This window comes from Xenopus laevis, chromosome 5L (genome assembly GCF_017654675.1).
Source record: "Xenopus laevis strain J_2021 chromosome 5L, Xenopus_laevis_v10.1, whole genome shotgun sequence".
Classification (NCBI taxonomy): Eukaryota; Metazoa; Chordata; class Amphibia; order Anura; family Pipidae; genus Xenopus; species Xenopus laevis.
In genome coordinates, this window is record NC_054379.1 from 45,927,466 (window position 1) to 45,943,035 (window position 15,570).

Genomic DNA, 15,570 nt, shown 5'->3' on the forward strand with positions numbered 1-15,570 from the left:
AAGCAACTTTCTAATATACATTAATTACAGATTTCCAATGATTTTAAAGTTATCTGTAAACGAAATTTACTTTAAGTGCAGTGTCTTTCTGTCCTCTGCTATTGGTTCTAAGTACATGTACCATTAAACAATGTCGCAGTAGTTGACACAACTTCACCAAGACTGAATTCTTGCACAATTGTGATTTTCTTTTTTTAGAAGTTTTTATATAACAGAACAAGTATGGCATTGTGGGGACTGGAGCCTTAGCAGGTGTGGAGGCGACTACTGCAACATTGCTTTAATGTTACATGTAGTCAGAACCAGCAGTGCAGAGAATAATTAACATAAAATGAAGACTAATAGCAAATTCTTGTAAAATATCACTGTCTACAGTATATCACTAGTTAATTAATCCTAAATAAATCCTGCTTAAAGGGGATGTAAACCCAAAAAAGCAATTTGTTTTTACAAATATTTGTAATTATTACTGCAGTGTATGAGTCTCTGTTCTCTGAACTGGTGGGTCTTACTTTTGAAAAAATAATGCAGAAGCCAACCGATTAACAGACCTGGAGGAGAAATTACTTCTGCTGCGTCGTTTCAAAACAAAACTAGCACACAGAGGGACAGAAAAATACTGGCTTCAATAGCAAATACATTTACAAATAACTTTAAAACCCTTGGAAATATTTAATGAATTTCTATTGGAAAGTTGCTTAGAATGACAGTTTCTGCCATGAATTTAAGTTCCCTTTTAAAGAGGAATTTCACAAAAACATAACTTAAGCTTTTTCAAATATAAACATAATTTTAAGCAACTTTGCAATATACTTCATTTAAAAAATATGCAGTCTTTTCATGATTTTTAATGGGTTGGAACAGTTCCCTAAGCCTAGACTGCTGCTCTCCTGCTGTTCTGTCTGACTACTTTGCTGAGCTGGTGGACAACTGATACTTTCTATCAGCAGCAATCTGTCCTTAGCCTGCATCCTCCATACCCCACAATTCCCTGCAAACGTGATTTCAATAAGGAATGGAACATCACTGTGCAATGGATTGTGGGTTATGTAGTTCCTGCATACTGTCTGTAAACGGTGGAGAAGTTGTTACAATTTGTAACATCAGTGTTTTAGTCCCTCCTTCCCTGCCAGGATTTCAAATGATGCAGAAAGAGAAGAACTGTTAAACAGCTGGATTGCAGCATAGAAAATGCCATTTATTCATACTTTTTTAAGAAACCGGTAACTGTGATGGGTATATTAGCAGTTTCTGTGTTATGTGGCCTCTTAATCAGATTTTCGTCTGGAAGCCAGCGTTCCCCTTTAAGGCGGCGTCTATTCCTGTTGTATGGGCTATTCTTGCTTCATGTGAGATAAGCCTTTTACATTATGACTTAATCACTCTGGCTTCCATAGCAGCCATGTAATGGTCTAAGCTTGAAGTGACTGTTGACAAGTTTTACTAATGTGCCAAAATAAACTGCTTGTTTCAGTTCAAGTTCTTTTCAGGGGCTGCAGAATAATGGCTTTCTCTAGTGTTCCATCCTATTTCTAAAGCTTAGCATGTTACAGTGACTTCCTGACAAGCTGAGGATGCTGGGAGATGCAGTTTTAACAACAGAATAAGAGGCATGTTTGCTAGTTATTTTTTGTACAAGAACAGAAAAGCAAGCGTTGGTGTGACCGTATGGTTCTGTTTTAAATATTTTGAAATATAATAATCATTGCTGTATCACAAATGACAAAGTGTTTATATAATCCTAATGTCTCAATTGTACCCTAACCTTTTAGTTTGTAAACTCTAATCTCTAGGTCCTTCTAACCCTATTGTACTCTGTAATCCTTGTTTGTTATCCGCCATTTATTCCCTGTTTGCTATAACTGCAGTAAAGCACTGCGTATCTTGACAGCGCTATATAAATAAATGATGATGATAATGATGATAATAATGCCTGCATTATCAAGATAGAATTTTTGTATTGTTGAATTAGACACAAAAACAAAATATATAGTTTGAGAGATTGTTTTGAAATCGATATGATTTATAAAGAAGCTTTGAATATTGCTTTATTTCCCCGTAGCTTCACATACAGGGGCAGATTTAAGTTACCGGTTCAGCCCCTTCAGACCAAGTCAGCATCTTATCTGCCTGTTTATGGGCTCTGTCATACAGCGTATCTAAATAGATATGTGCCTGAAAATTGGGCAGCTATCTATCATACAGGGTTGAAAATCCAGTTGGGACATAGGCTGCATTCGCTTGTTGGTGCAGTCCTCTTCCGATGGCCTGCGTTGCTGCCAATTTTAGCACAATGGCAAAATGATCGGATCAGTCCGATATTGCCCACCTCAAGGTGGGCAACGAGTGGATCTTTACATGTATGATCACCTTTAAAAATATAGACTATTGATCCCAAAGATTATACCTGCTCTGCATGTTTTTCATTGACATGAGTTGGAACAACCATATTTCTTGTCTTTACGGGATCAGCAATACTGAAATAATATAGAAAAGGGCAGATGCAACTATTGATAATGAAAAGAACACAACGATTCACTAACAGAACTTCCCCACTGACCACAAAAATTGTAGACACCACACGGAGACTGCAGCTCACATAGGGGTGTTAGGCAGCACACTTCTAGTTTGGAAACAAATTTTTGCAAACATTTGTGCAACAATTTGTCCAAACACTGCCCAATACCAAAGAAGTCTCAGCCTGTTTGTTGTTTACTCACTGTCCCAGCTGCAGTAAAAATTCTGCATTTGGTTTTGCATTTATCTAAGAGACTTACAAAGCCCTTATTACTTTTTTTTTTGTTCAGGTAAGTTTATTGAGTTTGCCAGGGTTATATCATTGTGACCATCATCAGGTTATACATATTTTCCACTTGTTTACAGAACAGGCATCAAATACAAATAAAAATCAAAAAAAAATACAAAAACGTTTGTGACTCCCTGCAACGTGCCTCTGTTTGTCCTTATTGTACCACTAAGAAACATTGTTAACAGTGTCAGACCACCAATATTGTTGTGGGGGAAATTTCCCTAGCCAGGGGTCCCAGATCTTGTGGAACTTGTCCTGGCGGCCCTTCCGCTTAGCTAAAAGATATTCTGTATTGGCTAAGTTAGCCATTACCACCACCCATTGGTCCACTACAGGGGGTGATGACTTTTTCCAATTCAGGGTGATCAATCTACGTATTTGGAATAGAGCTTTGTTTATGAATTCTGTCATGTGTGGATCTACTCCCAACCCTATCTGTATATTTAGTAGGCATACTATTGGGTCATTTAGACTTTCTCACCTTGTCAGCTCACCTAGAATCTCAAGGGCCTTGTCCCAGTAGTCACGCAGAGCCGGGCAGCTCCAGAGGGTATGCATTAAGTCCCCTTCAGCCTGGTCACATCTGAGGCACTGAGCTGATGTATTTGGGTACATTCTGTTTAGCCTGCTTCTTGTGTAGTAGGCCCTATGTAGCAAGTATAACTGCAGCAAATGGTGTTTAGGGACAAATGAGACCTTCCTGGGAGCTCTAAAGGTGGCCATAGACTCCAAGATCCGCTCGTTTGGTGACATCGCCAAACGAGCGGATCTTTCCCCGATATGCCACTAAACTGCATAGCTATATCGGGGGTAATTCGGTGGATCCGACGGGTCGGTCGGGTAAAAATCCAACCTTCCCGATCGATATCGTGGCCAGATATCGATCGGGAAGACCCGTTGGAAGCCCCCATACACGGGCAGATAAGCTGTCAAATCGGTCCAAACGATCGATATCGGCAGCTTTATCTGCCCGTGTATGGCCACCTTAAGGGCTGCTTCCCACTGAGTATCAGTAAGAGCACCGAGGAAGCCCTTATTACTTTTACATTTTTGTACTACTGTCAATTTTACCACTACATACTTTAAAATGCCCATCATTGTAACACTGCATTTGTATCTAGCTCAGTCATGCAGCTATTTTATCATAGGCAACAACTAGCATATTAAATATCAGTCAGTATATTGTAACCATAAATAAACATTTATAGAAACATGAGTGAAATATGCAATATTTTCTTGTATGTTGCATCATTTTTCTTTGTTGGCATATAGTATAAATAATATACCAGTGCTCCTTAAACATTCCATAAGATCCTTGTTTCAGTACCTTTCCCAAAATACCTGTTCTAGAAGTCGATTTTGCATTAAAAGCCCTTCATTCATATGCTCATTTGCAATGTGGCTTTGGTGGACTTTTTTTGATGCCCCTAATCCAGGATCCATCTGAACCAAATCCGAAACAATATCTTGTTCAACTGGGTTTATGTAGAAAAGGTGCATAAACTCTATCTGAACTTCTGCAAATAAATATAAAAGTATTTTTTTCTACAGAAACATAATTGATTCCACAGATTTAAAGAAAACCATTTTACTCATACAAATCATTTCCCAATATCCCATAGACACACAATGTAACGGAACCCCATCTAAATCTTGTTCCATTGTGAACTAATGGATCTGGAACTTGAAGTTCTTCAGTTTTGCAGAGATCTGTGCACCACCCACTATGGAAAGCTGAGGGACTTCACAATAGAACAAGACATGGGTGGGGTTCCATTACTTTGGGAGCTTAAAGGGGGTGGGAAACCTGTGCCTGTGAACAAAGATAGGTTATCACAATTTTCCTTACAGTCGTGTGTAGAAAAACATACATTTATATTTATTTCAGGAATTTCTGATAGTGTTTATATACCATTTCCACATACAGCAACTCTGCAATCTTTTAATATACTTTTTGGCCAAAAACAGCACTGTATACTCAAGGTTAGATCTTAACAGGAACATATATAAAGGCAAAATTGTGTTCAAGGGGAACTATCACAAAAATGAAAATTTAATATAAGTTTTGTCTAACTGTAATTAGACATTTTCTAAATCAATAAATCAATTTAACATTCTATACTTTTTCTGAAATAATCAAGCGCATTGTGCCTGATTCTGAGCTTTGAGAAGAAGCGAGCACTTTAGGATGGAATGCTTTTTGAGCCATTGTTTCTCCCCTTAACCTTGTGTAAAAATGTACCGCTTTGATGTTATTCTCATCTACCACTAGGTTGGGCTAGGGACTTTTATCAATGCAAACAAATCCTTCAGCAGAGGTGTCAGGTAGCTGCTGTCTGGGTAGCTTCCCATTGTTGTATTGATAGGCTGCTGCTGGGCTGTTGGGAAGGGAGCGGGGCAATATCACTCCAGTGTAGTAGTAAAGAGTGACTGAAGTTTATCAGAGCACAAGTCGCATGACTGGGGGCACCTGGGAAACTGACAGTATGTCGAGCCCCATGTCAAATTTCAAAGTTAAATATAAAATATCTGTTTGCTCTTTTAAAAAACGAATTTCACTGCAAAATTCTGCTAGAGCAGTACTATTAACTGATGTGTTTTGGAAAACATTTGGTTTTGGAACCATGGAACCATGACTATTGGTTTTGGTATTTTACAACAATATTTTTTTTTATCTCCCTGCAGGCCTTTGAAGAACAATATGGAGATTTAGGTCTGGAAACACCCATCACAGTAACAGAGGTGGAAATGGATCTTGACAGCTATCAGGTGGCTCTGGAAGATGTGCTCACTTGGCTTCTAATGGCAGAAGACACATATCAGGAACAAGATGATATATCTGACGATGTAGAAGAAGTTAAACAGCAATTTGGCACTCATGAGGTTTGTGTTGCCTAATTATGTACTCATAGTATACAGTATCTAGTAGAATTAAGTCAAATCGTCATAGACATAATCATAGTAGTTTTAAAAATGTACTGCATTAAAATGCAGTACAAGCAGCTGATTGATGTAAATGGTCTAATACACCCTCTAAACTAAGTTAGGATTGACCAAAGTAATCTTTGAACAATTAAAGCCATAAAGCCCAGTCAGCCTGTTCAAATCATAACACATATATAAAACTTACAAAGTTCTGCAAGGAAATGAGCTGGATTTGACTATGTAGTACAGGCAGGTGTTATTCACTTACGCTAAGAGGTTCCGGTAGGATACATTTAATTCACAGTCAGGTCCAATTATAGCAATCAGAGATGATGTTATGAATCTAAATTAAGTAAAACATCTTATTTTGTTCTAAACTGTAAACATAAAATTACATGCACATAGACATGCACATTAGTCTGCATTTTCTATATTATTAAATTAGTTCTCTATTGGTAAATTGTGTATAAGCCAGACAGGCCTGTGATTTCTTTTATATTCATACTAAAAGTAATTAGTTATGTGTCACACTGGGCGAATATGTTGTGTTGTGTCTTTGCACAGAACAGAAAACCTTGGCATAGTAGAGGAAAATAACTCTAGATTTACAATTTCACATTTTAAAATGTTTCCTGTTCTCTGCCGGTCTAGAGCACGGCAGTGTGCAATTGTGTTTTGCTAGTTGAAATCTTTATGATAAAGCCTGAAACAAGTAAGGGAAGGAAATTACAGGACATCTACAGCTTAACCAAGAAGTAAGATTGAAATGTTGCACGTTTGTTTTTGAAGTTTTATAGCAACCCCAGTTTTTTTGAGATCTTGATCATTATTGAACTTTTAGGCTGGCATTTCTAGCTGTATTTTCTTTAGGGTTTAATACTCCTTTAATGTTTTCAATTGTTAAAAAGGTTTTTAAAATTGGAACTGAGTTTAAGTTTGTAAGCACCATGGCTTCCAAACACAAAGGGATACTGTCATGGGAAAACATGTTTTTTTCAAAATGCATCAGTTAAAAGTGCTGCTCCAGCAGAATTATGCACTGAAATCCATTTCTCAAAAGAGCAAACCTATTTTTTTATATTTAATTTTAAAATCTGATACGGGGCTAGACATATTGTCGGTTTCCCAGTTGTCATGTGACTTATGATCTGATAAACTTCAGTCACTCTTTACTGCTGTACTACAAGTTAGAGTGATATCACCCCTCCCTTTCCCCCCCCCAGCAGCCTGACACTGAACAATGGAAAGGTAACCAGATAGAAACTCCCTCACACATGATAAAATCCAAGTCCCATTGGGACACGTTCAGTTACATTGAGCAGGAGAAACAGAAAACAGTACCATCCTAAAGTGCTGGCTCTTTCTGAAAGCACATGACCAGGCAAAATGGCCTGAGATGGCTGCCTACACACCAATGTTGCAACTAAAAAACAGAAATTTTATATTGTAGAGTGAATTATTTGCAGTGTAAACAGTGTAATTTAGAAATAAAAACTACACCATAAAAATCATGACAGAATCCCTTTAACAGAAAATTGTGTCAGGGCAGAGACACACGGTCAGATTCGGGGAGATTAGTTGCCCTGTGACCAATCTGCTCTTCTTCAGGGCGCCTAATCTCCCCAAACCGCCTTCCCGCCGGCTAGAATGGAAATCGCTGTTGGGATGGCACTTGGAGAGCTTAGTTTTCCGATTTCCATTCTAGCCAGCGGGAAGGCAGTTCGGGGAGATTAGTCACCCCGAAGAGGAGGAAATTTGTCGTTAATCTCCCCGAATCTGACCGTATGTCTCTGCCCTAATACACATGTAGACTGGAAACTAAAGAATAGAAACCTAATAGGACAGAAATGTGATACTTGCAAACTACAATTTCTAGCTTCCTCTCTGAGACAATCAGCTTACCATAGCTTGTGACCTATATGGAAATTATCTAAAAATACAGAAAATAAACACCTTGTGTTGGATTATTGTTTTAATGTCTCAAGTCTTGAGTGCCAGTATTTTTTTAGTATAATAATGCTTCTCCTTTACTTACTGTATTTTCTTCTTTGCAGGCTTTTATGATGGAGCTAACAGCACATCAGAGCAGTGTTGGAAATGTCCTACAGGCAGGTAACCAACTGATTGCTCAGGGGGACCTATCAGTTGAAGAAGAGAATGAAATACAGGAGCAAATGACCTTGCTGAACTCCCGCTGGGAAGCTCTGCGTGTGGACAGTATGGACAGGCAGTCCCGGTGAGACACATACAAAAAGGGGGGACATCTAAAAATAAACTACATGGTCAATGTGACCCAGCACCAATGATAGACATTAAAATAATATTAGGATACATATAGAACTGCCTATTCCCTGGTATAAATTGTCTGGGGAAGTTTCAGGTGTCTTACAAGTTTTTTGTCCACGGAAAAGTCACAGCGTTTGATCCATGTCCTAATTACTTTTTTTTTTTCTTCATAAAGTTATTTGTACAGTTCATAAATATTGGATCAGGGTAGTAATACATGAAGCAAGTAAGGCTGCTCCCATAATTAGTTTTACTAAATACTCAAAGATATGTAAAAAGGAATGGATAAAGAAGGGACAAGAACCCCTAAGCAGATATGTAAAAATAAATGGATAAAGAATGGACAGAACCACCTGTGCTAAGAGTCCACGCACCACATCAAAATAATGCATAAGGGTGGCCAGATCTTGGCCCAAACAACCCATATTTGGCTCAGTTATTTGAATCAGAGATTGGACCGCCTGTGCTTTTGAACAACTACCCTCCAAGGGGAATTCTGCAGACTCAACAACCCAGAATCATTGGTAGTATTACCTGCTGCTTATTTTCTCACACCTAATGCAGATATGTGAGGGCATTGGTAGCTGCTTTCTACTTTGTTGCCTAGCAATTTAAAATGCCAGTCAGTGCCTCTGCTATTAGGACGTATATCGTTATTAATTTTGTTTTTGACGAAAGCATAATCCTGCATGCATCAGTCTTTAAGCTATTGTGCATACAGTTTCTCATCTGAAGAGGGAAACAGAGCTCTAGAGAACCTCCATCTATACAGCACTATACAGCACTGACCTAGTCTTTTGAACTTCTTACTGTGTAAACCAGTGCCCTTTAATTAGACTTAACAAACTGGGTCAATAAAATGAAATCTAATAGAAAGAAATCATATGTTTATTGGAAATCATACGTTTATTGGAAGCAACTCTTTTTCCCTGCAATTTATCTGCCTCTAACAACAAGGTTGTCAGAGGCATGTTTTTACTGTTTATGAATATAAAAAGGGACTCAATCTACTGTATTTAGAAAACAGTGATAAACTGTACAACTGCCAAGTTTATCAAGAGCTTATGCAGTTAAATCACCTGTTCATTGTCCAGTGCATAAGTCACTTACGTACAGTGCACAGCTATGACTCAACAGTTATTAATCACTGAGAAATACAGGCCTGTCCTTCCTATTCATAAAACATCAACATTGCATCCAAATATTATATAGTTATAAGTAAATTAGCATACATTTAATGACTCCTTTAGGACTACTTTAGGATTACTTCAGTAAGCACAAAGCATTTATTTTTTGCCTGTGTTATTATATTCAAATTTGCCTGCCAAATGGAAAATACAGGTATAGCATCCCTTATCTGAAAACCCGATATCCAGAAAGCTCCGAATGGCTGTCTCCCATAGACTCCATTTTATCCAAATAATCCAAATTTTTAAAAATTATTTCCTTTTTCTCTGTAATAATAAAACAGTACCTTGTACTTGATCCCAACTAAGATATAATTAATCCTTATTGGAAGCAAAACCAGCCTATTGGGTTTATTTAACATTTAAATGAATTTCTAGTAGACTTAAGGCATGAAGACCCAAATTACGGAAAGCTCTGTTATCTGAAAAACCCCAGGTCCCGAGCATTCTGGATAACAGGTCCCATACCTGTACAAAACAGCTGACTACTACAAGATTTAAATACAGAAAAAAAAGTCTGATAGCCTGCTTACGATTAATTTATTTTTAGTTAACAAAATGCAATTAGCTGTAGTATGATTGCTTTATTAAATTGCTTGAAAATGTATGTTGTATAATATGGATGTAATTTTAAAGGAAAAATATACTTTGCTTTGTATTGTGATGCATATTTTTCTCATTTGGGAAGGCTACATGAAGTATTGATGGATCTGCAAAGGAAACAGCTGGACCAGTTGTCTGACTGGTTAACGGTAACAGAAGAAAGGATTCAGAAGATGGATAGGAAACCCTTTGGGGAAGATTTACAGTCTTTTCGGAAGCAAATTGAAGAGCACAAAGTAAGTGTTCGGCATGCTTAAAAACTTGCACTTAAACCTCATGAAAGCATATTAATATATTCTGTTTAGGTTTGCATAACATTTAGGTGTTAGTGGCAAATTTCTGTATGCCTGCTGCCTGCCATTTTTAGCCCAAGGATTGCTTGTCCATAGGGTTACCGCCTGACTGGTATTTAAGCGATAAAAATGTTGCTTAATGTTATATATAGGTTAAAAACATAGGAAGGCTGATATTTTTTTCCAAAATGGCGTACCACCAATTTTTCATGCCTCAATAGGCCACACGCCTCTATTATCATTTGATTGATGCAAGCAATGACAAAAGAGAGAGAGTTATAACAGTAAGGATTTAGCACACCTCCCAATTGTCGCTATTTATTTAGAACTGATCTAAACCACAAAAACAAACAAAATGTGAGTCACTGCGCCCATGAGGAAATTATTCTCTTCTAGCAGAGAGAGCGCAATTTTGACAGAAGCAAGCCGCCTCAGGCAGAGGGGCTAGGATCGCTTGGGTTGGACTTAGCTGGAAATTGCTGAGTTTGTTAGTTGGGCCATCCACATAGGTGGCCAGATACCAGTGACTCATGCCTTGACCATTGGTTTAAGCAAGCAAAGCACGTATAGCTTTGGGAATTGGGAGGGAGTATCGCCTCTGGATATTTAGAAGGCTCATACAAATGCAAAATGTATCGCAATAGTTTCTCCAAACTGCCTTACATGACATCTGTGGATTATTTAGTGCTTGAGAAGTAAAGTTAAAATTTGCCCAGCTGCATAACAATTTGCATGTGTGGCGCCCTTTTATAAATGAGCTCTGATTATTAGCGCAGACAACATTTTTTGATTTATAACTAATTGGAATTAACATTTAGGTTCTCTGAAATCTGTGCTTGTATGACAGCTTATACTATTGTTATTTATGTATGCCAAATGTACCTGCCCTTTGCTTATCCAGGAACTGCAGAGTGACCTGGAGACAGAACAGGTGAAGGTTAACTCTTTAACTCACATGGTGGTCATCGTGGATGAAAACAGTGGTGAAGGAGCTACAGTTGCACTGGAAACACAGCTGCAGGTAAGAATCTTATGGGCCTTATTGATCTGTTTCACAAATAGTCTTGTTCATATATTTAACAATTTCTTCCTTTACTAAACCTTTTTTTCCAGCCAGCACACTCATGCTGTAAGTCGCTGACAGTAAAGGTGGCCATAGATGCAAAGATCCGCTCGTTTGGCAACATCGCTAAATGAGCGGATCTTTCCCCGATATGGCGGAACGATCCGATTATGATGTGCCATGGGATCCGATGGGATCGGTCGGGTCAAAATCAAACCTGACCAAACGACCGATCTCCGCCGGACGAAAGATGTCGGCACACGCCACACACAATCCGAAATTCGTACGAATCCTCGATTCGTACGATAGGATCTGTGTGTCTATGGCCACCTTAACTTGCTGATACCAGCAGGAGTCAGGAATTTGGAGTGTCCTGTTGACACAGCATGGTTGTGTTGTTTGCAGTAGGAAAAAAAATGTTAGGTTGAGGAAACACTATAAAAAAACTATTTTATGTCAGAAGCTATAAGGAAAAAAAAAGTAAAACCATGAAAAATAATAACTAAGCATCCCCTGCAATGTAGTGGATTAGTTTGCCATTACATCTACGTGGGTTTCAATATTCATTTACAGCTTTGCCTTCTTGGCAGGAATATAGTTTGTAGGCTCAGCAGCTTTAATATATTTACAGGGCAAACATACAGAATGTGGATATGAATTCTTGTAGCAATGTAACTAATTCTATATGAAAGCTCTGTGCTGTGTTAGGCTTACATTTAATCAGGATCAGTGTGCAAACAGAACTAATAACTGTGTTTTAATCTAACAACCTTCAGTAGGCCTTATAATAATTTCCTATGCCCTTAGTGTAAATAAATGCATTTGCATTATCTAAACTGGCAGGCTAGTCTGCTTTTTTTAAAGGTTTGTCTGTGTTATTCTCCACTTAAATATAGTTTTATTGCACACACATAATAGAATTAAGACTTACTATAGATATATAAATGTACAGATGTCATATAATTGTATTTATAGGCATTCGTACAGTTTCACTGTGACATACCTACAATAACAGCAGTAATTTAACGGTACAAGTATTGGGGTTTAATCCCTGGGTATAATACCTTTTGGACTTTCCAGAGTCCATTGTAAATGTTTACTTATTCTGGGAATATTTTGTGCCAAAAATGCTGCCCACACTGAGAGGACCCTCTTGGTGTGGATGGCCATGTTTGGTCACATGCATACACTTAAAGGGGTTGTTCCCCTTTAACTTAACGTTATAGAATGACTAATTCTAAGCAACTTTCCAATTGGTCTTCATTATTTTTTTTTTATTATTTTTTTTTTTTAATCATTTGCCTTTTTCTTCTGGCTCAGCTTTCAAATGGGGGTAACTGGCCAGCTTTCTGATTATGTGCATGCGTGTGATGCCAGACTGAAACACCAGAGACAGGGACATTAAACTTTAAACTTAGATTTTGGAAAAACAGTAAAAAATAAAGAATGGAAAGTGACTGAAAAAAAGTCTTTATTTCTGGAGAACAATCTGAAAACAACTGAACTGAAAAAGTGTTTGGAAGGTGAACAACCTCTTTAATTCTTTAAATTGTTTGATAGAAGAAGGTACATTTTTAAACAATTAGTTTATGTATTTATGTTTGGGTTTCATTTATCAGTAAGCAACGTTCAAATTACAGTATCATTTGTTTTTATGAAGTCAAACTTTCTGAGTTTACCAGGAGTCTAGGCTGACAGCATGGAGGCAAACAATTCAGCAGTTTATGTAACAAACAGAGCATGAAATTACACACATTTAGCACTTGGATTTAGACAAATAAAATAATCAGTTTAAACGGCACATTTTCCATTGTTTTAAACTTTTTTCCTGCTTTCTAAATAATAAAATAAACTTCAGTGGTTTCATTAGAAACAGTAAAATTGATCATGCGTGACATGTAAATCCTAAGAATTACTTTTCAAAGATTTGCTGGGATCAGTGCCCTGCCATATCTAATATCTTATGCCAGTCTTAAAAAAACAAACGATAAAAAAATGCAGAAATATCCAGAGTATTGGAAATTATTCTTTAACTTAAATAACAAGCATTGGTATAGTATGTTCTTATCTGTTCTTTAAAAAGTGAAAATAAAAATACTGCAATACATATTAAAAAAGAAAAACAACAACAACACATTTTCAATAGGTGATAAATATTCTACTTTATTTCTTGAGATACTACATTGTATTATAACACTGGCTCCTGTCCACTTCCCCTGCTGTAAAATTTAATGCAACATGGGAGCACAGAGCTTAGCACTGGTGCCTTGCAGGCCTGGGTGGTGGGATTGTTTCTTAACAGGGAACACTCTGCATATGTTGTTCCTATGCTTGTTTGAATTTCCTCCTGCTCCTACATTAAACTTCAATTTTGGAAAAGTGTTTAAAAAAAATAAAAGATGGCAAGCAATTGAAAAAAGTCTATTTCTGGTGAACAATCTAGAAGAGTGTTTAGAGGGTGAACAACCCCTTAAACATTACCTTTTCCAATGTGTTAGTGTAAAAGATGCAGATGTTTTAAAATTTTTTCACCCTTCATATTTTTTTTATTGTATAAATAGAATATAAGATCTTTGTTTGCCCCGTCTCAAGGTGGCCATCCAGTATATATTATATTTACTTTATATGTTTGTTTAACTCTCCTGGAGACAATAATCTAATTCAGGGATTTTCTCTGTCCCGCAAAGTCATACATTATTATATTATGCCTTAGTCATTAAAATATCACTTCTCAAATTACAATTAGCATTTCATGCGTCTGCAATTATTACTGCTATACTTATTTTACATAATTATACATCCACAACATAATATTTAAGCACTGTGGCCAGAATTTCAAGCAAGCATCACAGATGAGCAAACACTGGTCCTGCGGTCTAGGCGCTTGCTTACTTGTTTCTTACCATTAAAGTAAATGACCATGGTCTTTAAATTCTCATAAATGTCTGGGTGCAGACAGTGGCTTAACTAGATAGCAAAATAATTTTAGGGCTCTTAAAATATCCATACGTTGTCATGTTTTCCCAATATATATTAAATTTACTCATTAATTAGGGCCTCATGGGGCCCCATACCCCCTGCAGCCACAGGGTCTGCTTCCTCTGTAGTTAAAATAAACCAGTATACTCTGCTTGTAATATGAATATATTATAATTGTGTCTGCATGTAAATACAAGTATAGGACCTGTTATCTGGAATGCTCGCGACCTGGGGCTTTCCATATAAAGGGTGTTTCTGAATTTTTGTCCTTACTTTGTCAACTTGAAAATCTTTTAAAGGGGTTGTTCACCTTCAAACAACTAGTTGTTTTCAGATAGATCACCAGAAATAATGAATTTTTCCAATTACTTTCTGTTTTCTATGAGTCACTGTTTTTCTAATATTGAAGTGTAAAGTGTCATTTTTCACGTTCTAAAGCAGCTCTGGTTGGGAGGTCGCCGACCCTGTAAATGTTTCTGAATTGATACATCTAGTTGATACATTTCTTATCTTTGTCCCTGCTGAGCAGACAGGCAGCTGTTAGAATTGATACAATAGTTGCTAATATTTCAGAGATGCTGCTGAGAAATGTATCAAATAAAAGTCTGCGCCTGAATTATTGAGCTGCCAGACTGAAACACTAGAGACAGGGACATTAAACTTTACACTTAGGGGCCCATTCACTAAGTTCGAGTGAAGGAATAGAGGAAAAATTGTTGGAATTTCGAATGTTTTTTTTGGCTACTTCGACCATCAAATTGGCTACTTTGACCTTCGACTACGAACTTCGACTTTGAATTGAACGATTCGAACTAAAAATCGATCGACTGTTCGACTATTCGATAGTCGAAGTACTGTCTCTTTAAAAATTTCTTCGACCCCCTAGTTCGCCACCTAAAACCTACCGAGGCCAATGTTAGCCTATGGGGAAGGTCCCCATAGGCTTGCTAACAATTTTATGATCGAAGGATAATCCTTCGATCGATGGATTAAAATCCTTCGAATCGTTCGATTTGAAGGATTTAATAGTTCGATCTAACAATTATTCCTTCAATTTTAATTCGGCAGTCGAATATCGAGGGTTAATTAACCCTCGATATTCGACCCTTGATACATCTGCCCCTTAGATTTTAGAAAAACGGTAAAGAAGAAATAATAGAAAGTAATGGAAAAAAGTCTTTATTTCTCGGGAACAATCTGAAAACAACTGAACTGAAGGTTTGGAAGGTGAACAACCCCTTTAAACATTAAATAAACCCAGTGAAGCCATATTTATTTCAACAGTTGAATTGTTTGCTATTGTTTTTCTAGAAACTCGGGGAACGCTGGGCAGCAGTGTGTCGTTGGACTGAGGAGCGCTGGAGCAAGCTGCAAGAAATTCTTGTCTTATGGCAGAAGCTGCTAGAAGAACAGGTTTGTAGGAAA

The 15,570-nt window shown here is 37.4% G+C and overlaps 1 protein-coding gene across 3 annotated transcripts in view; it reads left to right on the forward strand.

Annotated features, from left to right (window-relative positions):
- The window catches only part of utrn.L (utrophin L homeolog), a 391,980-nt gene that overhangs the window by 89,409 nt on the left and 287,001 nt on the right, over positions 1-15,570 (forward strand). For all 3 annotated transcript variants that reach the window (XM_041562715.1, XM_018263001.2, XM_018263003.2), the window contains exons 10-14: positions 5,495-5,692; positions 7,789-7,970; positions 9,896-10,046; positions 11,005-11,124; positions 15,457-15,558. In XM_041562715.1, coding sequence (XP_041418649.1) covers positions 5,495-5,692; positions 7,789-7,970; positions 9,896-10,046; positions 11,005-11,124; positions 15,457-15,558 — 753 coding nt within the window. The remainder of the gene's footprint in view (positions 1-5,494; positions 5,693-7,788; positions 7,971-9,895; positions 10,047-11,004; positions 11,125-15,456; positions 15,559-15,570) is intronic.